This window comes from Lepidochelys olivacea, assembly GCF_965140295.1.
Source record: "Lepidochelys olivacea isolate rLepOli2 genome assembly, chromosome: 7".
In the NCBI taxonomy this organism is placed as follows: domain Eukaryota; kingdom Metazoa; phylum Chordata; order Testudines; family Cheloniidae; genus Lepidochelys; species Lepidochelys olivacea.
Genome location: NC_140417.1, coordinates 45,775,130 through 45,802,059, shown reverse-complemented (window position 1 = coordinate 45,802,059; position 26,930 = coordinate 45,775,130). Strand labels below are relative to the sequence as shown.

The following is a 26,930-nucleotide window of genomic DNA, read 5'->3' as shown; positions in this document are numbered from 1 at the left end:
AGGTATGTGATCTGAGGAAGGTCCAGCTTTGGAGAAAAATGGGGCAGCCCATGTTTAAGCAGTTGTTGTTAGCAGAGGCCCGCCAGGGGCACGAGGGGAAAAACTACCTGAAAAAGTTGTGTTTTTTTAAATATGGAAGAAATTAAAAGTAATGGTAACCGAAGTTAACTAGAACAGAGGGGATAAAAGAAAAAGGAAGGAATATAAACTTTCTATGAAGTTGAAGGGGCGTTGCTGTCGCTCCAACTCAAACCAAGGGCAGTAGAGAAGGAACTGGGGCCCAATTGGCTGCGCATGCTAGGTAGCAGCCGTCTCGTGCATGTGCAGCCAACCGGGGCACTGCTACTACAAATCTCTGATTATAAGTGCAGGGCACCAAAACACCTAAAGCGGAGCACCAACAGGGACATTCCTCAAAGAAGGAGGAGTGGATTTGAGATATCTAGAGCTCTCTGTGGCAGCCTGGATGACCAGAAAGTTTGATGTAGAGTAGGTAAAGAGAGATTCTACTCCCTTAGCTGGAATGAAACAGCATTTCTCTGCCCTCTTGGGAATAGGGGCACCCGAGGCTGGTGTAAGCCAGACTGTGCTTGGAGGTTCCAGAACAGCTTCATGAACTGGAATTGTATTTGACTGGATCTAGTGGTTTGTAGGATATCCTGGAGTTTGTGCTGAGGGTCCTAGACCTCCTCTAGGGAGATCTGGAGTCCCTCTGCAACCTTCACAATAAATCCAGAAACTGTTTGTGGTCATCTGGAGGGGACTGAGATGCTGGGGTGACAGCTTCTTTGGGAAATGAAGACAATCTTTTCTGTACTGACAGAACCAGTTCATATTCTTCCTCTTCTGTACGGTCAGGAGGAGGCTCTGACAGTTCCCTTAAAAGGGAATGGTGGAATGAGTCTGGGAGAATGCATGGATTCTATACATCTTGCATACAGAACCCTGTTTCCCATTATGGCCTGTATGATGGTTCAGGAGGGAATCCCCATACTGATAAATATTGAGATGGAGGTTGGTACCAGGAGGCTCTGGATCTCCTGTATGGACTAACACGTCTCAGAGGAGAAGAAAATTGCTCCTTTGGTGTTTCTGATTCTCCCAAGGAAGAGAAGAAAGGGTCCGGATCCAATGGTGGTACCAACAGTTCGAACAGAAGAAAGGCACAGCTGGCAGACAGAAGAGGGGATAGGCTTCTGTCAAAGATAGCATCTTCCAGTGGAGTCAAAATCTCCCTAGTGAGAGAAGGGCCCGATGATGGTGGAAACTGAGGCTTCGGTGTAGCATAAGTCTCGGATATCCCTGGAGTGTGAGGGGTCCAATCCACTCATGTCAAATGAGTTGGAGGAGGGGGGCTTCACGAGGCTGGAGTGTTAAGACATGACAATACCATCAGTGGTAGAAGCTCTGATCATGCCAGAACTGACGGATCCTGGCTTTTTGACTTGGACCGTACTGGTGGAGTGGACTTGGCTGGTATGGGGATCTGCTACTGGTGACCCCTGGTCTCATTGGACTTTAAAGTCATGACTCTTGGATGTAGTGTGTCCGTATCAGACATCTTCAAAGCAGACTTAGGGAGAGACCTGCTTTTATGCTTGGAAAGGCAGAGTACGCTTGCACAATAGAGGGGAGGGATCCATAGGTATGGATTCAACTGAAACAGAGTTGGACCTCGTGGCAGGAGGCATGCTCCATATCAATTCAGGCCAACATACTGTGGGAGGGGGGTGGTTCTCGGCCTGGGTCTGATTGCAGCTTCATGACCTTCTCCATGAGGTATTTTCTAAGCCAGAGTTCCCTCATCTCACAGGTCTGTCTAGGGAAAAAAAGTGGCAGATATTTCACCTAGCCACGCTCTGTGCCTTCCTGAAACAGTATAAACAGTGCTGGTGATCATCGCTGATCAGGATGGAACAGGGGCAGGACACACAATTTCTGAAGCCTGGAGTTCTGGGCACCATCCAATACCCGTAACAGGGGAGGTGGGCAGTCCCCAAGGCAAGGAATCTAACTAACTAGAAAAAACTCTGCTAAATGGCTATAAAAACTATTACAAACTTGCTCATTATAAAGAACTACATACAAGACACTGAGGCAAGCTTTGAAATATTTACAGATAGGAGTAATTGAAGGAAAGCTCTGGACACTGTAGGTTCCAACCCAGGTCATGCAGCTGTAAGAAGAAACTGGAGAGGGGGTTGGTCTGCTCTGCACTTCATGCCTTTGGTTGGAAATATGAGGAAAGCAAGGATGTATGCATGGACCAGACACGGTTTGCAAAAATTCTCTGACTCCAAGCACCTGGAACACAGTCACACAGGGACCAGCACTCAAAGAAGAAAATATAGTTTCATTTTATACAAGGAAAATCTATTCAACAGATTAGGACCTTTAGCAGTTCATTTTTCTAATGCAAATGTATTCTTTTCACTGGTCTCATAGTTAATTCCTTTAGAAATGAATTGAAAATATTTTATTAAAAAAAAAACTTTGAAAATCCAAAATAAAAAACAAACTACACATAGGGGAAATGTTACTAATCGATTTACTCTTTAAAACAAAGTATCTGAAAATTTTTATTCGGCCGCCAAGACTTCATTGCAGGATTGTTTCTCTATAACAGGGTGTAGTGGGGCAGATTGACCGCTCACAGACCCAGAGGGGGAGGAACCCCTTATTGAACCCCAGTGGGCGGAGCCATGCCACGCTCAACCCTCCTGCCGGAAGTCAGTGGGGTGGGACTGGAAGTACAAAAGGCATGCCGGAGAACTCAGTTGGGAGGCAGCCACCGGAGGAGCCAGACGCCTCCTGTGAGCTCCCGAGCTAGGAGGCCGCTGCAGACCCTGAGGGAGCTGAGGACTGGCCAGGACCACCAGGGCCATTTACGGACCCAAGCACGGAGAAGCTGCAAGCTGCAAGCCTTCTTCACCAACAACCCAGGATGACCCTCTACAGAGCCAGGTACACCCTGAGGGGGAGTTGGGAAGTGGCCCAAGGGTAGCCAATCCCTGTCTGGTGGCAACGCTAACACCAAGCACATCAGCGTGTTGCCTTCAGGATCCCCGCTGACCCAGTGGCAGACCGCACTGTCACTGTTAGGGCCCTGGGCCGGGAAGCAGTGGAGTGGGTGGACCTGCATCCTCCCCCTGCCACCCCAATCCATGGGTGGCAGTCTCCCCCTCTCCTAGGCGAGAAGCCTGCACTTGTCGGCCTCCACCAGAGTTAGGAGACCCGACTGTTTGCTGCTCAGCCTGAGTGCAGGCCTGAGCCCTCAGATTCTCTACTGCCCTGCCCTGATCAAGGGCCTGGGCTAACTGACTGTTTGCTGCCCAGCCTGAGTACAGGCCTGAGCCCGAGACCCTTTGTTGTCCTGTCCTGACCTGGGGCTGGGGCTCCGTAACTGGGTTTGTTGTTTGGCCCTGATCACAGGCCCGAGCTCACATCTCCCGTTGCCCCACTGATTCCCCATGTAAGGCAACCCCCAGAGACATAGGATTGGCCACCCACTGACCCAGAGGCGGAGGAGCCTGTGACGGATTCGGTCACAGAGACCCCCTTGGGACTGTCACCTGATTTGCTGAAACTACCTCTGAGCCCGTTTTCCCTGTCAGCTTGGGACTCCAGAACCCTGTCTTGTTAAGCCAGACACGCAAGCCTGCTGCAACACAGACCTAGGGTCTGAACCACATCCCCAAAGCTAAGGCTTTAACTGAAAACCACTCAGCAGGTACTCCTGTCTCCAGCACCCAGACACCCAGCTCCCAATGCGATCCAAAACCCAAATAAATCTGTTTTACTCTGTATAAAGCTTATACAGGGTAAACTCATAAATTGTCCACCCTCTATAACACTGATAGAGAGATATGCATAGATGTTTGCTCCCCCAGGTATTAATCACTTACTCTGGATTCAATAATAAACAAAAGTGATTTTATTGAGACTAAAAATTAGGATTTAAGTGGTTCCAAGTAATAACAGACAGAACAAAATAAGTCACCAAGTAAAATAAAGCAAAAACACACAAGTCTAAGCCTAATACATTAAGAAACTGAATACAGGTAAATCTCACCCTCAGAGATGTTCCAATAAACTTCTTTCACAGACTAGACTCCTTCCTAGTCTGGGCCCAGTCCTTTCCCTTGGTACAGACCTTCTTAGTTCCACCAGGCATCTCAGGTGAAAAACAGGGGATTCAACAAGACTGGGACCCCCTTTGTTCTGCTCCACCCCCTTTAATAGCTTTGGCACATGGTGGGAATCCTTTGTCTCTCTCTGGGTTCCCACCCCTCCTTCTAAATGGAAAAGCACCAGGTTAAAGATGGATTCCAGTTCAGGTGATATGATCATATGTTCTGTTAGACTTCATTACCCAGTCACTGGCACACATGTATACAGGAAGTCTTACAAGTAAACAGAGCCATTTACAACCAATTGTCCTCGTTAATGGGAGCCATCACGATTCCAAACCACCATTAATGGCCCACACGTCACATAATGACAATAGGACCACAGAGTTATATTTCATATTCCTAGTTTCAGATACAAGAACGATACATTCATACAAATAGGATGACCACACTCAGATATTAAGCTTTGTAATGATACCTCACAAGGGATGTTTTGCATGAAGCATATTCCAGTTACATCATTTCCACACTTATAAACATATTTTTATAAAAATATAGAATGCAATGCCACAGAGCCACTCCCCCTAACGGACTACATGGGGCAACATTGTGTGTGGGGAAAGGACACAGGGAAAGAAGAGAACAGTTAAGATTTTATGAAAACAAGTAGAAAATTTCCCTGACTCCATATACTTTGACAGAGAGAGTTTAATAACTGCTTCCATAGATGTTATAAGTGTCCCTCTAGCTGTTAAAATTCTTCTGTTGTCAGCAAAGTGGCTAGACATATGGGCTCACTACAAGTTAACAGAGCTGCAGTTAGAAGCTATGAGTTCAAATACACACAGGTGGGGGCTGCTTTATGAAGGGAAGCATATTAGTGCACTAAGTACTCTTCAGGATTCACAGCCAAGGTTTATAGAATTCTAAGAAGAATATCAGGAAAATGTTTTGTGAAGGGAGATGATATTTCTATGAGAAGCCATGGCACATTAAATTATGTTATTCAAACACTATTGTTAGAATGGCATATTTTCAAAGAAGCAAGAGTGAGTTCTCTTAAAACCCAATATCCATTGCTGCTTCTCACAATAGCAAAAGTCCTGTATCTAGAAAGAAAATTTACCTCATAGTATTTCAAACATTTCAGCCTGGTGTTAATTCAGGAAAACAGTCTTTTAACCAAAGAAAATGAAAAAGTACAGATATAATATGCATTATGAGTTATTTAAACAGAGCAGCCACTTAGCTTTTCTATGAAGATTTTTTCCCACCGACCACATAATTAACTCAAAATTTAAGAGTATTTACATATTTCTGCATTATACCAAAATAATAGTTTTTCCAGAATATATATAAAAATGAATCAACACATTTGAAGGCAAGCAACTTTGACCAAGAGAATTTTACATGGATGGAAGGTCACATCTTTATTCCTATTGTCTAACTCACAAATCCAGAAGACAGATCCAAATCTTACAATGCATCCTAATTGTTCGAGGACTTCTTAAATTAATATGCACTTGGCCTTTCAAATCAAAATCTATGTAAAGAACACTATTAAAAATGCTGAGCCTATTCATAGAGCCTGAGAGATACTACATATTTTGCTTTGCATGTCTCTAAGAACCACGATCACTATTACCAAGTAATAATTTGCTAATAGTTATCACACACAGGTACGTGATACACAACAGTTTTTTCCTCATACTTGGGGTATGTCTGTACAGCAAAAGCTGTGCATAGGCTAGCCTGTCTGATTTAGACTGAATCCAGCTAGCACAAGTAAAAACATCAGTGAAGACACCACAGCACATGCTTCAACACAGGTATTAAAAATGCAACACAGATCCTGACTCATGAGTAGGGCCCTACCAAATTCACAGCCATGAAAAACGTATCACGGACCATGAAATCTGGTCTTCCCCCATGAACTCTGGTCTTTTGTGTGCTTTTACCCTATATTATACAGATTTCACAGGGGAAACCAGCGTTTCTCAAATTGGTGGTCCTGACCCAAAAGGTAGTTGCAGGGGGGTTGCAAGGTTATTTTAAGGCGGGTCACGATATTACCACCCTTAATTCTGCCTTCAGAGTTGGGCAACTGGAAAGTGGCAGCTATTGGCCAGACACCCACCTCTGAAGGCAGTGCCTTACCAGCAGCAACACAGAAGTAAGGGTGGCAGTACTACAACCCTCCTACAATAACCTTGTGACACCTCCACACACACACACTCCTTTTTGGGTCAGGATCCTTAAAATTACAAAAGCTGTGGATTTTCAGATTTTTAAAGCTGAAATCATGAAATTTACAATTTTATAAATCCTATGACCGTGAAATTGACCAAAATGGACTGTGAATTTGGTAGGGCCCTACTCATGAGCACACTCTGAAGCCCACATTGCAATGTCTTCACTGCTATTATCACCTGCCCTAGCTAGATTCAAGTAGGCTAGCCTGTGCATAGCTTTCATTGTGTAGGCCAGTGATACTCAGACTGAGGCTTGCAAGCTACAAGTGGCTCTTTAATGTGTCTCCTGTGGCTCTCTGCAGCACATGATATTAAAACACTGTGTGATTTAATTATTACCCAATCTAAGTGTTTAGCCAATCAGATGCTTTTACTATGTTACTAACCAATTGTAGTTTTGCTGTGAGAATTTTATATTTTTATACATATATACACACACTAAATATTTAAAGAAGAATATATAGTACTATAGTAAATGAAACAATGAATTCACACTACTGTTGCTCTTTTGGATAATGTTGATTGCTAATTTTGGCTCTGAACAACAGACATCTGAGTATCACACGTGTAGACAAATCCTCAGAATAACTGAATGGTAAACTTAGCCTTTTAATGACACCCATGGTATGGGACTTTCCTACAAGGCTGACTCAGTACAGCAACAATATATCTCATTACTAAGGAAGCTAAATAGTATACTAATTAAATGAGATTTTTTTTAAATGCTCAAGTTACAGTTTTTGTATAATCAAAAATTTCTGCCGGCCCTGCTTAGAGCCAGACCTAATAGCACTCTAGCGTTTAGAATGAACATTACAAGATAAATGAGTGCCAATGTGCCCCTGTGGTATGGATGTGGGCCTGAAAGCCAGGAGCTCCTGAATTCTAGTCTTGGCTCTGTCACTGATTCAATGTGTGCCCTCAACCAATTTAGCCATGACTTAACTTCTCCCTGCTTCAGTTTCACCATATGTAAAATGGGAATAATACTCACTTCTGAACCTATACACAAGTGCTGTGCAGCTTTGATAATGCTTCTAACATATATGAAGAGATATAGTGATACATTAATATTAATTTGAAAAGTCTGTTAGCTGGCAAGGGAAGGGGCAGTTTGCAAAGCTTCCAGCAGTTGGGGGAAAAATCTGGAGGTGGGTCTGACCCAGCCCCAGATGCCACGCAGGTTAAGAGGAAGTCTTGTCAGCAGCTGAGCCCGATGCAGGGAAGGAGCCATCAGCCAGGTCTTCCCCAATCCCGTCCCTTGCCCCACAGCGATTTACCTCTCTGCTGGCTGCCCTGGGCACCCATAACATACTGCTGGGGAGGGTCGCATGACTGTTCTTGTGGCTTCCCTTTGCTTTCCCGTCAGAAAGTCATTTTTCTTTGGGAAATCAAAGAAATCTGCGGTGGACATAAATTCTGCACATGCGCAGTGATGCAGAATCTCCACAGGAGTAACACTATGTACTGTAGCTGGAAAATAGACTACTAGTATTCAGGCTTAATAAAGGAGCAAAGCCACACCAGCAATACATGGAGAAATTCCTTTTAAGTCAAGGGAAGTTTCATGCATGGCTCACCTGGTGTCTCTGGCCCTAATACAGCAGATACAGTAATCATAGATAAATAGACAATAAAAGAAAAGGAAAAGAACATTTCAAATATGCAAGCTGCCTTTCTTGCTTTTTGTTCCCTTTGACAATGGGATCAGGCCAGCCATTTCTCAAAATTTTGTGTGGCCAGAAAACTTGAACCAAATGTAGCATCAAATGAAAACAAGAACGTTACCAAGAAAGTTAATTTTAAAAGAAAATCAACTCAAGAAGCCTTCTCTTAATTTATTTAACACATTTTTATTTCTGAAGAGAGACAATGATCTAACTCAGAATTTATTTTGGTAGGGCTCTCTCTGTTTTCGAGCACCAATTAGGTAAGTTTTGAAGAAGCTGATGCTACGCTATAGGAAATATTTACATTTACAAACTGTGTTGAATAATCCTTCAGAGTCATTTATGGAAAAGTTCTTAAAGGTAGTCCTTGAAGTTCATGTGTTATTAAACAGGGTTATTCACACACAGATACCATAAGAATCCTTAAAATGTTGAATGATTAATCTATAAAACTCACCATCAGTTTTTGGCAATGGAAATTTTAGACAACAGAAGAGTTGAGACCGTCCACAATTTCAGATGTAGTCAATAGCAGCCGCAAATGCTCACTACCTCTAAAGGTCACTCCCAGAATAATTTGCTAATATTATTCCACAGGTTCCCAACATGTCACACATACAACAATCATTTCTTAGATGGAGTAAATGGTGTGAAACACAACACTTGTTTCTACACACGGTGGAATAAAAAACACTGTTCTCACTGTACCTACCACATACAGCTGTTTCCAGAGGATAGCCCATTCCTGGAGCGTTGCTGTGACTTCAGTCACAACAGAATCTTCAAGTGGAACTACTGTTTCATACTGTCTGTAAAACAGAAAAATACTGTTTACAAAGGCTCTCATGAAAAGGTAGAAAACAATATAAATGACCTGAAATCCATGTAAGCAATATATATAGAAAAGAACAATTATTACAACATGCTCTCCAAAAACTGGCCAATCAGACTGCCTTTCCAGGGGCTCTAAATTGAGCTCTGAAGCCCATAGGAATGTTTACATTGTTTTCTTTTTTTTATCAAATTTACTTTGTGACACAAAGACATTATTATTATTTATATTACAGCCAATTAAAGAAAAATAGGCACTTTGCATTTCTAATGTCTATAGTCTATTAAATGTTAAACACTTCTAAGAATTTTTAAACACAATATTCTAGCAATAGCCCTCTATTATGCTGAACACATTACATATCTTCAGGAAGTAGAACAACTGTCACTCCATTATCTCCTGCAAGGATCCTGCAAAGAGAGGGAGTATTTCCTAATTATATGAGGGCACTATTTAATTATCATTCTAGTAAAGTTCAATATTAGAGTCTTTCTGATTATGATGTGCTAATATCCCTTATGCGCCATCCTATGCCCATCCCACAGCCAAAGTAACCAGGTTGTGCCTGGGGAGTTCCACAGGAATGAGGTTTTTCCTCAAGACTATGCTGATCCTCTCCCCTATGTTCAGCACTCTGGCCAACAAATCCATTACTCTATGGATCCACTAGCTATGCACCTTCCTCAGCCCCGAGACCCTTTAATGCAGTGGGTTACAAAGTCTCTGTGTGGGCTTCCTGTCCACCAAGTAAGGAGAAGAATCACACTAGTTCCACTGTGTTCAGGGTCTTCCACACCCATAGAAGGAGAAACAGGATTCCTCCACACCATCTGAGCACACGGTATGGTAATAATATAATGTGATTTAGTGTAATAATCTGCTTTTTATATTATTGGAGCCATCAGTTCCTTTACTTGGCCTTTTAAATGGAACAAATACAAATGCTAGGTATCGTACAACAACTAGCAAGAACTATGGAAGTAAAGTGTATCTCAAGCTTCTACTATTCTAGCAATTAAAAAACAAAAAACAAAAATAATCTGTGACAGGCATCAGTGTTTCTGAAATATCAAGTGCTAGATTGTGGAATTTATTCACAGATCTGAGTAGAGGAGTGATGTAGGAGCTACACTGACTCTAAAGAAGCTCCAGGAGAAACTGCTTCAGGAGGCACAATCCCAGCACTGCAAAGAACACTAGAGGCGTGCACTCACTGCCCTTCCTCTTGGATGATACATATTTCTCCCTGCTCTCTGAACCTAGCCAGCTCTGTGAGCTTTTGCAGTGGAGTAGGTGAAACCATGGCCCTACCCTCACCAAATTTAGGCTACTTGCTGTCCCCCCCCTTATGCAGGGTGTGAAAGAGAGAGAAAGAAAGCAGTCATTTCCCCCCTCACCTTCCCCTTGTGTACTCATGCTAGCTCCAAATAAATAACAGAAATTGAAGATTAATCTAAATAAAAGACTGCATTTTTTACATGTAAAACCAAATTCTCAAAACAAACTTTCATTTGGTTTTCCCATCATCTTTGCAACATTTAATTTTAATCCATTTATCCAGGAGTTTTATAATTGTGCCTCACTACAAACTAAAGCTAATGTTAGAAAATGGTTACAATATTGAGTCAATATGTATTTCTCTAAATACTCAGTGTGATGCTCTGTACCTCGGGGGTACACCCTACACCCCCATGTTAATCTTTATAAAATGATTGTGTGGTATCCAATGCAAAGTTTGTCATGTTGGGTGTCTTCAGAAGGCTCATAATGCACTGAGCATGGTTGTTACAGTGATGTTATAGTAATTGTTACAGTAATGTTATAGTAAGGTTATAGATTATAATTTCATGTATATAGTTACGAGGCTGAAAATGTATCCTCATGGCTTAAAGCAAGCCCATGCAAAAACTCTCCAAGAACAGAGAGGCAGTTCACACCTTGTCAGGGCATGGATGGTACAAACCTAGGACAGCCTCACAGGAACAATGGACACTGGCTTAGGCAGCAACAAAAGAATCTGTTAAACCCTTGAGGGAGTCACCCCCTTCCTTTGGGCATTTGGCACTGCAATGAGGTAATGCTCCCTGAAGGGGAGGGCAGGAAACAAAGTCAAGAGGAAAGAAAGGACATGATAAAAGGGAGAGACATTTTGCCATTGTCTCTCTCTTCCACCTACATCTACAGACACCACCACGACCAAGTGACTGAACCACTGATCAAAGGGGAGAGCCTGGCTGAAGACCCAGCCTGTGGTGAGACGCGTCTAAGTTTTAAGGATACTGAAAGTGTTAAGATCAGCTTAGAATGCGTTTTGCTTTTATTTCATCTGACCAAATCTGACTTGTTATGCTTTGACTTATAATCACTTAAATCTACCTTATAGTTAATAAATCTGTTTGTTTATTCTACCTGAAGCAGTGCATTTGGTTTGCAGTGTGTCAAAGACTCCCCTTGGGAGAACAAGCCTGGTACATATCAATTTCTCTGTTAAATTGATGAATTTATATAAGCTTGCAGCGTCTAGTTGGCATAACTGGACACTGCAAGATGAAGGTTCCTAGGATTGTTTCTGGGACCGGAGATATTGTCCAGTGTCATTCACTTGCAAGTAGCTGGGAGCAGCTTACATACCAGAGGCTGTGTGTGAACAGCGCAGGAGTAGGGGTTCTCACTGCAGATTTTGCCACCAATGAATTAAAGGAGGCCGATGTACCTTACAGCAGTGGTTGGTGCACACAGTGATCAACAAATGTCTGCAAAGACTGATACAATTTTTAATGCCAGATGAAGGTGTGAGATGACCAGGTAATCACCTCACAAATTTATGAGGCAGATGCTTATGCCTTACGACCCAAGAAGTTGTCAACCTCTTATTTAATGGCATTTAACAATTTTGGATGTGGCCATTTGGCCTAGTCATTATAGTGAAGTGGTAGCTTTCCTACAGTTAAAGTGGAGGATGGCTTACTGTTTAAAAGATGACTATATGAAGTACTCTAAAGTCCACATGCTGGTTCAGTTTGCCGTAAATCATAGGGAGTGCAAGGAGCACAGGGTTAGTGGTACAATTATGAGGTCATTTGAGAGAGGGGTTTTTGAGGTACAACTCCACCTAAAAAAATGTGTTTATAAAACATGGTTCTTATAACTTTTTTTTAATAAAACTATGGCTCTGTTCCCCCCAAATTGGTATCATCCCTTGGGATTTATCTCAGCTATTGATCAGCAATGACTGCCCCTTTGAAGAAGTAATAGTGAAAAGATACTGAGGACAGAATCTGTTACTCCAATATGGAGTAAAAGGATTAACTAAGAGAGTGAAATGTACATGGTGACATACTGTGGCCACTGAAACTGAGCTATACTGAAGTACTATAAGTTTGAGCTCTATCCTTACCAGCTTTCATGGAATGTGTGTTTTACTTGTTCATTGCCTGCAGGGGCTGCTTTTCGATACTTTGATCTGAGATCAAAAGTTTTGGTTTAAGAGCAATATTTTAAAATGCTCAAAAATCAACATGTACATCCTGATTTTAGATTTTATTTTATTTATTTATTTTTACTTTAGTAGTATTATCAAGGAAAATAGCTGTGATTAAATAAAGGGGAGATGAAAGACTAGTAAACAAGGTAATACAATCATGACTCATGTTTAAAGCTAAGATTTTGTCACAGCTATTTTTACTAAAAGTCATGGACAGGTCACAGGCAATAATGAAAAATTCATGGAAGCCTGTGACCTGTCTCTGACTTTTACTAAAAATATCCATGACAAAATGAGGCACCTGGGAAGCTGTGGGAAGGCTGGGAGCTCCAGGGTCCCCCTCCACTGGAAGCTTCAAGCTGTGGGGGTCACCCCTGCCACTGCGGTGGTGGGGGTATCCCACAGCTCCCTGCCTTTGCAGGCGGCGGAGAACCCTGCAGCTCCCAGCCAGCGCTGACTGAAGTCATGGCGGTCTTTGGAAATCACAAAATCCGTGACTTCCATGACCTCCATGACTAAATTGCAGCCTTATTCATGTTCAACCATTTTGTATGTGACTTAGTGAGATCAAAGCAAAGCAAGTCACTGGGTCAACTGGTCAAGGGGTTAAATTATACCTAGCCCTTCTAACATGAACTGCTCATCACATTTTCAGATTCTCATAACTTTTTGGTGCAGACTTGGAAAAAGAGGGAGAATTTCAGGGGGTGTTGGTGTACAGCACTGTAAATCCATACCTCCTCCATTTCTGTCCCCTTCTTCAAAGCTTGCCCTCACTGACTCCATTTCACACTGTGCACCATTCATGCATCTTCTGCCTATCTCTTGTGAACATATCAGTCCTGGAAGGGGTCATGGAATTCAGTGTGAGGAAAAGACCACACAGTTATCATGACCGCCTCCTCCTGAATCACTGGCACCTCAAAGGAACTCTCCCCATTTTCCTTCTGCTGTGGTGTGGCCTGAAAGAAACTGCCTGTTCTGCAGGGGGAGATGAAGCACGGTGGCATTTTACTTGGCTTTTCCCCCACAGGAGGCTCCATATGGAGAAGACAAAAGAGCAAAATCTCTGTATCTGAGAACTCATGTACAAGGGACCCACAATGGGGGACTAAAGAGTAGACTTTCATCCAGCACAGTGCTTGTAGCTCCCAGCTGGCTTGTCTTTTACCTGTTTTACATTCTGTAGATTAAGGCAGTAGAGGATCCAAAATGGCATTTCAGCATGATACACTAGCTGTTTCTTTGGTCTGAGTCAAGGAATGATGGGGGAGCCTAGAAAGGGAGGAGCTGGGAACAAAAATTCCCGTATCCTAATTGGACACCATGTGTCTGATGGACCAAATACACAAACACCCATCTATCTGTACCAATGGTGATCATGCCCCAGGTAAATAATGTGTATAACTCTGCACTGGCTTTTGTATGAATTCCTTGATTTTAAAGGTTTGCATGGGTATATCTGAAGGAAGAACAGGGACCTGAGAGTCTTTTAATTAATAATCCCATTCTTAACGTGTTTGAAAAGTTCGTATTTGCCTCTGACAAATTATTTTCTATAGTCCATTTATCATTTTAGTGTACCTTCAGGATCCCTGTTAAAGAAGTTTCTTTATCAGCCTATAAAACACTTAGAATAATGTTGCTTTTTATGTGGAACAGTAAGTCAAAGATCAGATCAGTGGCTTGCACTGGAAATGTACACCAAATGGAGAATCAAAATGATTGCCTGTTGGCAACAACTTGAGAACTGGGAATCAGGAAAGCTGAAAATCATCTAGTTTCTGTTGGGCTCTTCGTAAAGTGTCACTGAACTACAAAAGAGGGGTTGAAAAATAACCCAGTATACATTAAAGAAATCTTCTGGAGGTAGAAAAAACCCCAGACAATATTGTCTTACGTGAGAATAGGTAAATAATAATTTCACTGAATCTAAAGAAAACTTTTCCTAAAGATTCTTTTTAGAAAATGGTTTGCAAGCTTCTTTCATTACTGACAAGAAAGTACATTCTGCTAGATTAACTCTAACCTTCAAGTATGTGGTTGAATTTAAAGAGAGTGCATAACAGGATTACAGTTAAACCATTGAAGCATCATGGCTCAGATTCCTATAAGCTTGCATTCTTCTATACACTACGTCTACACTTTCAATGAAATGTCATGTTGTGTCTGTCTAAATCTTAAATTGGTCAAATGTCCTGCTGTACAATTTAATAGAGGTCTTTACTGGTCTACTTTATAACATCATAAACATTTTTTTTAACCTGTAAATTGCATTTCTTCAATGGACAAGGTCAGACTCTAAATAGATAGGTTTTCACGTACGTCACACTTGAACAAGCATGAGTAACTAAAGTTTAAATTCCAGTGCAGGTTGTCTTGAGGCTCCCTTTAGCTTCCCCAGCCTTGAATGCCAGAATGTTTCTAATGAAATACACTTACAAGCTGGGCATTGAAAGAAACTAAGCTAAAGTCAAGTTTTGCTTAAGCTAAGCTAAGTTTTGGACACTGTTTCTGTATCCCTTGATTGTTTTGCCCTGCACTCATACAGTTCCTCAATATTCCAGAGCAGTTCTTCACAGCAATGATCTCCAGCATCTCTGTAGCTCAGTCTTAGTTGCTAACGCCTCATGGAAGCAAGGAGATGTTGCCTTCAATGGTTCATACACCGATTTTGCTGCTTTGTGGGTCACTGATCTCATTTCAGAGTGGTAGCCGTGTTAGTCTGTATCAGCAAAAACAATGAGGAGTCCTTGTGGCACATTAGCGATTAACACATTTATTTGGGCTTTTGTGGGCTAGAACCCACTTCATCACAAAAGCTTATGCCCATATAAATGTGTTAGTCTCTAAGGTGCCACAAGGACTCCTCGTTGTTTTTACTGATCTCATTGTTTCCTTCGGAAGTTTATATTTCTTTGGTACATAACACCACCTAATGCACAGATTTTTTTTCAGCCTGTAATGGTTCAATAGCCTGATACTTACTTTGAAGTGTCAAATCCCCCTTCTAAGTTATTAGCTTAGTTACTGTCTCTTGAAACATGTAATGTCAACAAAATATTGCATGAAAGGGGTCATAGAACAGCAAGGCCTTCTGTTCCCAAGTTTTGACTGTGTACAGCTGATCAAATTTTTAAAGATGTGCCCTGAGTTATTGTATATTAATATCAAACTCTGCTCCTAGATGGCAATACCTAGACTTCATCATCAGGACACTCTTTTACACACACAAAGTAAAATTTTCAAAAGTGTCTGCTTAAGTCCCTTTTGAAAAAAAGGGGGACTTTGGATCTTTGATGCTTTTGAAAATGATACTCCTAGTTCAATTTTCAAAAGTAACTTAAGCACTTAGGAGGCTAAGAATCATTAGAAGTAATTGAAGGTCTGATCATAGCAAAATAAGAGGTGCTAGCTGCATATCTGTGCTCCCTTAGCATACTTTAATCAATCAAAGTGAGCCCATGTAAGTTAGAGAACAGTGAGTAGGGAGTGTGAATGGTTTCTTAAAAGTGTACATATTACTGATGACATCATCCATATGTTACTTTTCCAGTGCACAACCAGAGGAGTGTAAACACAGTCATTTTTGTTCTTCCAATATTAAAAATACAATTGGGACATTGACAAATGGCGGACAGAACCCCACAGAATGACATCTGATTTTCAAGGTTCAAAGAGTATCATTAGGACCCTACCAAACTTACAGTCCATTTTGATCAATTTCACTCTCACAGGATTTTTAAAATCATAAATTTCATGATTTCAGCTATTTAAATCTGAAATTTCATGGTGTTGTAATTGTAGGAGTCGTGACCCAAAAAGGAGTTGGGGGTGGGGGTGGTCACAAGGTTATTGTATGGGGGGTTGCAATATGCTACTCTTACTTCTGTGCTGCTGCAGGTGGCAGCGGTGCTGCCTTCAGAGCTGGGCAGCTGGAGCGTGGCAGCTGCTAGCTGGGAGCCCAGATTTGAAGGCAGAGCCACCACCAGCAACAGCACAGAAGTAAGGATGGCGTGGTATGGTATTGACACCCTTACTTCTGTGCTGCTGCCTGCAGAGCTGGGTCCTCAGTCAGCAGCCGCCACTCTCCAGCCACCCAGCTCTGAAGGCAGCAAAGCAGAAATGAGGGTGACATGGTATGGTACTGCTATCCTTACTTCTGCATCGCTCCTGGCGGGGCGCTACCTTCAGAGCTGGGTCCCCTGCAAACAGCCGCTGCTCTCCAGCCACCCAGCTCTGAAGACAGCGCAGAAGAAAGGGTGGCAATACTGCAACCCCCCTAAAATAACCTTCCAACCTCCCTGCAACTCCCTTTTGGGTCAGGACCCCCAATTTGGGAAAGGCTGGTCTCCCCATGAAATCAGTATAGTATAGGGTAAAAGCACACAAAAGACTGGATTTCACAGGGAGAGACCAGATTTCACAGTCTGTGATGCATTTTTCATGGCTGTGAATTTGGTAGAGCCCTATGTATCATACACAACAAGAAAGAAAAAATAATAAATTTGAGGGGGGGAGTTGTTGACAATCTCCCTTCAAAATTCCAACCAGATCATTTCTCAGATTCTCTCCATTTACACAAATGAGGCAACTTCTTAATAATCAAGAAAAATACTCACCCTCTGTTACTGACGATTGCCTTTTTCAAGTGAATATAGTTAGCAGGAAAGATCCCCTGCAAGAGAGAATAATAATTCCACTTGTCAGAAAAATACAATTATAGCTCTGAACAGTTTTCATTCTAACAAAATTAGCAAACATTTGATAATTGCCAACTTTCCAATTTCATCTATAGTGTGAAACAAGCTATCACTGTCAAAATCAATATTCAAATGATAGTAACATCAGATGGCTTCAATTTATCTCAGAATAGGACAGTATGTTGATTTGACAATTATGTAGGTTATATAACCGTTCATTCTTGGGAAAAAAAATTTCATTATGGGGAAGTTTTGTGAGTGTATCCAACAAAAATATCACAGGAAACAGATCAAAACATCTGAAAGCACTGTAACTCTAAAAAGTAACTTTTAAAAATCATGAATTTTCTAGTTTGAAATAGAATACTGGGCTCCAACAATACTTTCTATTTTTTCCTCTTTGCTCTTTACAAGAGTTTCAATTTTTGCTGTTGAGTTAATTCAAAGCATATTTATGCTGTTATCTGTTGTGGTTTCTCTGACTGTCAAATTGTGGATTTAATCCTCAGAATTAAACTGCTTTCCTTCACACTCCACCCCTTGAAAATGTATCGTCCCTCTTTTTGTCCTCTAATCTTGACAATTCCTAAGTTGAGTACTTTGCATTTGTCCTTATTGAATTCCATCGTATTTACTTCAGACCAGTTTATCCAGATCATTTAGAATTTTAATCTTATCCTTCAAAGCACTTGCAACCCCTCCCAGCTTGGTATCATCTGCAAACTTTATAAGTGTACTCTCTATGCCGGGGGGGGGGCAAACTTTTTTGCCCGAGGGCCACATCTGGGTGGGGAAATTGCATGCAGGGCCATGAATGTAAGGCTGGGGCAGGGGTGTGGGAGAGTGTGTGGGATGTGGTGCGGTGTGCAGGAAGGGGCTCAGGGCAAGGGGTTGGGGCAGAGGAAGGGTGCGGGGCATATGAGGGGGCTCAGGGAAGAGAGTTAGGGTGCAGGAGGGGGTGCAAGGTGCAGTAGGGGGCTTAGGGCAAGGGGTTGGGGTGCAGGAGGGGTGCAGCAGGGGCTCAGGGCAGGGAGTTGGGGAGTAGGGTGCAGGAGGGGTTCGGGGCCCAGGCTCCGGCCCGGTGCCATTTACCTGGAACAGCTCCAGGGTGGCAGTGGCACGCACTGGGCTCAGGGCAGGCTCCCTGCCTGCCTGCCCTGGCCCCGTGCCACTCCCAGAAGCAGCCAGCACCACGTCCCTGCGGCCCCTGGGGGAGGGGAAGCAGAGGGCTCCGTGCACTGCCCTTGCCTGTGGATACCTCCCCCGAAGCTCCCATTGGCTGCTGTTCCCCATTCCTGGCCAAGGGGAGCTGCAGGGGGCAGTGCCTGCAGGCGAGGGCAGCACACTGAGCCCTCTGCCCTCCCTCCTCCAGGGGCCGCAGGGACGTGGTGCTGGCTGCTTCTGGGAGCGGCGCGAGGCCCTCAGCACCATGGAGGTGGCAATCCTGCGGGCCAGATCCAAAGCTCTGACAGGCCAGATCCGGCCAGCAGCCATAGGTTGTCCACCTCTGCTCTAGGCCATTAACTAAAGCATGGATGAAGATATTGAACAGAACTAGACCAAGAACTTCCAGCATGACTGTGAACTACTGATAACTACTCTCTGGGAACAGTTTTCTGACCAGTTTTGCACCCACCTTATAGTAGCTCCATCTAGGTTGCATTTACCTAGTTTGTTTATGAGAAGGTCATGCGAGACAGTATCAAAAGCTTTACTAACGTCAAGATATACCACATCTACCACTTCCCCCCCATCCACAAGGCTTATTACCCTGTCAAAGTAAGCTATCAGGTTGGTTTGACACGATTTGTTCTTGACAAATCCATGCTGACTTATTTATCATCTTATTATGTTTGCAAATTGATTGCTTAATTATATGCTCCATTATCTTTCCGGGTACAGAAGTTAAGCTGACTGGTCTGTAATTCCCCAGGTTGTCCTTATTTCCCTTTTTATAAATTGGCACTATATTTGCCCTTTTCCAGTCTCCTGGAATCTCTCCTGTCTTCCATGACTTTTCAAAAATAATCGCTAATGGCTCAATATCTCCTCAGTCAGTTCCTTAAGTATTCAAGGATGTATTTCATCAGGCCCTGGTGACTTGAAAACATCTAATTTGTCTAAGTAATTTTTAACTTGTTCTTTCCCTATTTTAGCCTCTTCTGATCCTACCTCATTCTCACTGGCATTCACTATGTTAGACATCCAATTACCACCAACATTCTTGGTGAAAACCGAAACAAAGAAGTTATTAAGCACCCCTGCCATTTCCACATTTCCTGTTATTGTTTCCCCCCCTCATTGAGTAATGGGCCTACCCTCTCCTTGGTCTTCCTCTTGCTTCTAATGTAACTGTAGAATGTTTTCTCGTTACCCTTTATGTCTCTAGCTAGTTTGATCTCCTTTTGTGCTTTGGCCTTTCTAATTTTGTCCGTACATACTTGTTTTTTTATATTCATCCTTTGTAATGTGACCTAATTTCCACTTTTTGTACCACTCTTTTTTGATTTTTAGATAATTGAAGATCTCCTGGTTAAGCCAGGGTGATCTCTTGCCACACTTCTTATCTTTCCTAAGCAGTGGGATAGTTTTCTTTTTTGCCCTTACTAACAGAGGCACCAACTTTCCTTGGCAGCGGTGGGTGCTTGCGCCCCCAGGCCCTGGCCCGACTCCGCCCCCTCCCTGCCCCTATTGGACCCCTCCCCAAATTCCTACTCCAGCCCCGCCTCTTCCCCAAGCATGTCATGTTCCTCCTCCTCACCCCTCCCTCCGAGCACTGGCCGTGCAAAACAGCTGTTCTGCAGCGCAAGCACTGGGAGGGAGGCGGGAGAAGCAGGATGCAGCGGTGTGCTAAGGGGAGGCGGAAGCAAGCTTGGGTGGGGAGGTAGGGCGGGGAGCTGCCAGTCGGTGCAGAGCACCCATCAATTTTTCCCTGTGGGTGCTCCAGCCCCAGCGTACCCACAGAGTCAGTGCCTGCACTTAATAATGTCTGTTGGGAAAAACTGCCAACTGTCTTCAATTGTTTTTCCCCTTAGACTTGCTTCCAATGGGATCTTACCTACGGAGTTCGCTAAAGTCTGCCTTCTTGAAATCCATTATCTTTATTTTGCTGTTTTCCCTCCTACCATTCCTTAGAATCATGAACTCTACCATTTCATGTCAGTAGGGGAACACTTCAATCTCCCTGGACATTTTATAACAGATTTAAAAACAGCCATACTTCAAAAAAAAAAAAAAGTCAAAAACAGACTTCAAAGAGAAACTGCAGAGCTACAATTCATTTGCAAATTTAACACCATTGATTTGTGCTTGAATAGGGACTGGAAGTGGCTGGCTCACTACGAAAGCAAATTTTCCCTCCCTTGATACTGACACCTCCTCATCATAGAATATTGGGGTTGGAAGAGACATCAGGAGGTCATCTAGTCCGACCCCTGCTCAAAGCAGAATCAATCCCCAACTAAATCATCCCAGCCAGGGCTTTCTCAAGCCTGACCTTAAAAACCTCTAAGGAAGGAGATTCCACCACCTCCCTAGGTAACCCATTCCAGTGCTTCACCACCCTCCTAGTGAAAAAGTTTTTCTTAATATCCAACCTAAACTCCCGCACTGCAACTTGAGACCATTACTCCTTGTTCTGTCATCAGCTACCACTGAGAACAGTCTAGGTCCATCCTCTTTGGAACCCCCTTTCAGGTAGTTGATAGCAGTTATCAAATCCCCCCTCATTCTTCTCTTCTGCAGACTAAACAACCCCAGTTCCCTCAGCCTCTCCTCATAAGTCATCTGCTCCAGGCCCCTAATCATTTTTGTTGCCCCTTGCTGGACTCTTCTCAATTTTTCCACATCCTTCTTGTAGTGAGGGGCCCAAAACTGGACACAGTACTCCAGATGAGGCCTCACCAATGTCGAATAGAGGGGAACGATCACATCCCTCGATCTGCTGACAATGCCCCTACTTATACATCCCAAAATGCTATTAGCCTTCTTGGCAACAAGGGCACACTGTTGACTCATATCTAGCTTCTCGTCCACTATAACCCCTAGGTCCTTTTCTGCAGAACTGCTGCCTAGCCATTCGGTCCCTAGTCTGTAGCGGTGCATGGGATTCTTCTGTCCTAAGTGTAGGACTCTGCACTTCTCCTTGTGAAGTGAGAGACAAGTGAGAGACTTTTGCAGAGTATTGCAATTAATTGGGTGATAAATTTTAGGTAACAAAATAGCAAGAGAGTAAGGCAGTACTTAGTGTAGCGAGTAGGTAGTGACTTAAAAGGAGTTAATGTATCAGATATTAACTAATGCAAAGCAGCACAAAGAAAAATAGATGACTGGTGTAAAGAAGTCCAAGTTGCAGAACATTGCAATTCTGCAATCATTGTTCAATTAAATATCCCTCTCATTCATACCTCCTAATGATTGGTTACTGCTTGCACATCTTCCAAGAGCCGAAATCTATATAGGAAATACTCAAAAGCAAAAGGAAAGATACACACTTCTGACTGGAATTCACGTAGACGGTCAATAGATCTAGACTTCCTCCCCCTCCCGTCTGACTTCTTTGGACTCCATATTAGCCTCTGAGGAAGTAGAAAGAAATTAAAGTACGTGGAGGCCATGCCTCCTTACATAACCTTACCTGAAGGACTCCACGTCTTCAAACAGGATCCTCATAGGCTGGCAATGATCAGCTTTTTAGAGAGTCCCAGCATTGGGGTGGTAGTGTGCAGGTGAAACCCAAGATCATGAATACATACAAATAATCTATTCAAAGAACTCCAACTATAGGAGAGCAACTCTTCTGTATTACCTTCCAAAAACCTTTCACAGACTCTCACAGGTCTTTTAGCTAGTGGCTCTTAATTTTTCAAAGAACACGTCACCAAAAATTAGGGGAAATGTTTCTATGCTTACCTGAAAGCACAGATAAAGAAAAATCTTATTCTTTGAGTAATAAGATTCAGAGATCCATTACAATGGGATTTGTACAACAGTTTGCCCCCAAGATGGGAAACAGGATCATCCCTTAAATATGAACATCCAACAGGAGGTATATTACAGAAAAGAAAGAAAAAAGAAAATCCGAGAGGTTCAGCAAGGTTCAACAAGGACAAGTGCAGAGTACTGCACTTATGATGGAAGAATCCCATGCACTGCTACAGTCTGGGTACCGACTGGATAAGAGGCAGTTCTACAGAAAAGGACCTGGGGATTGCAGTGGACGAGAAGCTGGATATGGGTCAATAGTGTGCCCTTGTTGCCAAGAAGGCTAACGGCATACTGGGCTGCATTAGTAGCAGCACTGCCAGCAGATCGAGGGAAGTGATTATTCACCTCTATTTGGCACTGGTGAGGCCACATCTGGAGTGCCCTCCCCCCCCACTACAGAAAGGATGTGGACAAACTGGAGAGAGTCCAGTGGAGGGCAACGAAAATGATTAGGGGGCTGTGGCACATAACTTACGAGGACAGGCTGAGGGAACTGGGATTATTTAGTCTGCAGAAGAGAAGAATGAGGGAGGATTTGATAGCAACCTTCAACTACTTAAACGGGAGTTCCAAAGAGGATGGAGCTGTTCTCAGTGGCAGCAGATGAGAGAACAAGCAGCAATGGTCTCAAGTATCAGTGGGAGAGGTCTAGGTTGGATATCAGGAAAAACTGTTTCACTATCATAGTGAAACTATTTCACTATCATCTTTTCGATATAAGGGTTATGTGGTGTCCTTTATTAAATCCTTTAGGCAGAACATTTTGTACTGAATGTTTATGAAGAGATTATAGGAGGGTGATGAAGCACTGGAATGGGTTACCCAGGGAGATGATGGAATCTCCACCCTTAGAGCTTTCTAAGGCCCGGCTTGACAAAGCCATGGCTGGAATAATTTAGTTGGGGTTGGTCCTGCTTTGAGCAGGGAGTTGGACTAGTTGACCTCCTGATATCTCTTACAACCCTAATCTTCTATGATTCTATATATCCTCCATCTTCACCTAGGCACTAATATGTGGAGAAGTCTTCTGCCAAAAATGGAAGTGGATAAAGACTGGATGACCCATATGTAAAATTTTGATGAATTTATGATCATCATCTGGCTGTTTACCAGGTCTTAATGCAGTAGACAAGACTTCTCTGCCCTGAGACTCTCATGGCTCCTAAGGAGTGGACTTTGCTTCTTAAAAGAATACATTTTTTAAAAATTTTCTTTGGGAATGAATGCTATGACAGTTGTGACCTCATTTTGACCAAAACTATAGGTAGCCATTTTCTCCCAAACTGAAAGAGTCTAGCACCAATCAGAATTATAACTCTAAACAGGGCTGGTTGAAAATTTTGCAGATAGTGCTGAGGCAACTGTGGGTACCTACTAACCTCATCTCAGTACCGAAGCTATCATTTGAAGAACGGTATTTTCTCATTTTGTACTTCAGACTCTTTCAACTTCCCATACAACTTGTATTCCTTTCTAGAATGTCTGACAGGAGCCAGGATTGTAAATAAACTTTTGGAGTGACTCTGAATAGCCTCAGATTTCCACAAAATTTCCCATTGTATCACTAAGACAGATGGAAATTGATTTTCCTGATCATTGGATCTCAAAGATGAAAGCCACATACACCATTGAGAAACAGAATTGTATCTCACTACATTGTTCACAGAATATCCTTCGGGTCATGGATTTTTGGGCTGAGAGGGACAATATTTCCTCCGACATTATCATTCTTTGTGAATGCATGGAGAGGAACTTAGCATGTCAGATGGCAGCTTTATTTTTGGCAGTGATACAAGGCTGAATTTGAACTTGTGTAAACTAAGGAATTCTCTGGCCTCATGAGGAGGCAGCCAGGGGCTAAGAATTAAACAGTGGAGCAAAAAGATCCCTTTACTGCCTGATTGTTCTTCCCCATCTGGGCTGCAGTCAGTCTCGCCACTCCATGGCCAACTGCTGTGGGGAGGAAGTGGAGATTGTGGGGAGACAGCAGAAGCAGTTGGAAACACCCTGGACATTATGACATGGTGACCCACAGTAAGAGATAGGTATGATAGCCCAATAGTCAGGGCAACTGGCAGCAGGATCTGGTGATGACAGCCCAATACTTTCTTAGTCTTTTAGGAGGGTCAAGAAATTTCATCCCTTTATAATCTTCCCACACAAGGAGGCATATGCTCCTATACAACTTGTCTAAAGCAGTGGCAGCCCGCCTGAGCATAAATTTCACAGTACTGTGTCTGTAATAAGCTATCCTTTGAGGGTTTGCTTGGGTGGTTGTTGATTTTTTGGCTATTTTTCAAACATAAATATTTTATTATTTGACCCCTTAGGGCAGCTGTCCAAAACAGAGTTTTCTCCCTCGAGGAGGAAGAGTTCCCTTTTGTGTGTGTGTGTTGGGAGATGTGTGCTCAAGTCCAAAGGAATCAGCACATCTGAGGCACAGCTGCCTCATTATCCTCCTTCAAATCTCACCTTAAAACTCTCCTCTGCCATGCCGCCTACAAAAAAAATCAACAACAGTTAGTCCACTGGTGTGCTGAGACCACTGACTGTCATGCTGACCAATACTTTTCATTGCTACCCTATCTGTCTGTATGTATCTGCCATCTCATTTTATACTTAGGCCATGTCTATATGAATAGCTCTGCAGTGGAGCAGCTGTAGCAATACAACTGCACTGTTGCAGCACGCCTGGTAAAGATGCTCTATGCCAATAGGAGAGAGCTCTCCTGTTGGCATAAAAAACACACCTCTGTAAGCGGCATAAGCTATGTCGGGTGGGAAATGCTCTCCTGCTGACATAGCGCTATGCACGTGATCACTTATGTCGGTGTAACTTAAGTCACTCAGGGGAGTGGAATATTCACATTCCTGAGCTACATATGTTTTGGCAACATAGGCTGCAGTGTAAACATAGCCTAAGATTGTAAACTCTTCAGGGCAGAGATTGTCTTTTTGTTCTATGATCATACAGTGCCTAGCCAATCTGGTTCTTTATCATGACTAGGGCTCCTAGGCTCTACAGTAATGAAAAATAGTAATAATTCCCCTGACTGTTCCGATTCTGCTCTGAACCAGCAAGCTGGCTCAAGTATCCATTGTAACAGATCTGTGTACCTGAGCATGATGAAAAAATGGCATATTCTTATCTTCCTCCTTTTGTTTATTCTTAACACAGACTAGATTTACTATGGTGCGAATTCTCCATGCTTTTCAGCCAATGACCTTAGTAATTGAAACAGCATTCTGTTGACAGAGTACAAGACATAATGTTCTTTTTCTGTCTTTGTCTTCTTTAAAAAAAAGAAAGCACAAACATATTGTTCTGCCAAGAAGACTACTCAGGAACCTCAGGTCCCCAATAAGGAGAGGTTAAATGCATCACAGAAGTGATGAAGCTGAAGTTCTTCTTCACTCAGCGCACAAGCAACCTGTGGAACTCCTTGCCTGAGGAGGTTGTGAAGGCTAGGACTATAACAGGGTTTAAAAGAGAACTGGATAAATTCATGGAGGTTAAGTCCATTAATGGCTATTAGCCAGGATGGGTAAGGAATGGTGTCCCTAGCCTCTGTTTGTCAGAGGGTGGAGATGGATGGCAGGAGAGAGATCACTTAATTATTACCTGTTAGGTTCACTCCCTCTGGGGCACCTGGCATTGGCCACTGTCAGTAGACAAGATACTGGGCTGGACGGACCTTTGGTCTGACACAGTATGGCCATTCTTATGTTCTTATATGTTCATTCTCCAAGTAGAAGGCTGGCAGAACCTGTGTCCTGCAATGTAAGTCAGACATCAGTGGCTCCAGAGGGCATCTCCCTTACCCCACTTCCTTCCCCTATGCTGTCACCAATAAAATGTAAGATTCTGCTACAGGCAAAAACAATAGTATATTCTGATATCTTCTCTTAATATTTGAGTTACTTCTTTAAAAGGACTCTAAAAATCAATAATTATTTAATTTCAGAAATACCCTTGTCATAAACATAAAGGGAAGGGTAAACCCCTTTAAAATCCCTCCTGGCCAGAGGAAAAATCCTCTCACCTGTAAAGGGTTAAGAAGATAAAGGTAACCTCGATGGCACCTGACCAAAATGACCAATGAGGAGACAAGATACTTTCAAAAGTTGGGAGGAGGGAGAGAAACAAAGGGTCTCTGTCTGTCTATATGCTGCTTTTGTCGGGGATAGACCAGGAATGGAGTCTTAGAACTTTTAGTAAGTAATCTAGCGAGGTATGCATTAGATTATGATTTCTTTAAATGGCTGAGAAAAGAATTGTGCTGAATAGAATAACTATTTCTGTCTGTATATCTTTTTTGTAACTTAAGGTTTTGCCTAGAGGGATTCTCTATGATTTGAATCTAATTACCCTGTAAGGTATCTACCATCCTGATTTTACAGAGGGGATTTTTTTACTTCTATTTCTATTAAAAGTCTTCTTGTAAGAAAACAATGTTTTTTCATTGTTCTCAGATCCAAGGGTTTGGGTCTGTGGTCACCTATGCAAATTGGTGAGGCTTTTTATCCAACATTTTCCAGGAGAGTAGGGTGTGCAAGTGTTGGGAGGACTGTTCATTGTTCTTAAGATCCAAGGGTCTGGGTCTGTAGTCACCTAGGCAAATTGGTGAGGCTTTTTACCAAACCTTGTCCAGGAAGTGGGGTGCAAGGTTTTGGGAAGTATTTGGGGGAAAGACATTTCCAAACAGCTCTTCCCCAATAACCAGTATTTGTTTGGTGGTGGTAGCGGCCAATCCAAGGACAAAGGGTGGAATATTTTGTACCTTGGGGAAGTTTTGACCTAAGCTGGTAAAGATAAGCTTAGGTGGTTTTCATGCAGGTCCCCACATCTGTACCCTAGCGTTCAGAGTGGGGG

General features: G+C 42.8%; 1 protein-coding gene across 2 annotated transcripts in view; it reads right to left on the bottom strand.

Annotated features, from left to right (window-relative positions):
* DOCK3 (dedicator of cytokinesis 3) overlaps nt 1-26,930 on the bottom strand; it is a 585,745-nt gene that overhangs the window by 403,487 nt on the left and 155,328 nt on the right. For both annotated transcript variants that reach the window (XM_084634267.1, XM_084634266.1), the window contains exons 4-5: nt 16,991-17,046; nt 8,765-8,861 (exon numbers count right to left, since the gene is read on the bottom strand). In XM_084634267.1, coding sequence (XP_084490393.1) covers nt 8,765-8,861; nt 16,991-17,046 — 153 coding nt within the window. The remainder of the gene's footprint in view (nt 1-8,764; nt 8,862-16,990; nt 17,047-26,930) is intronic.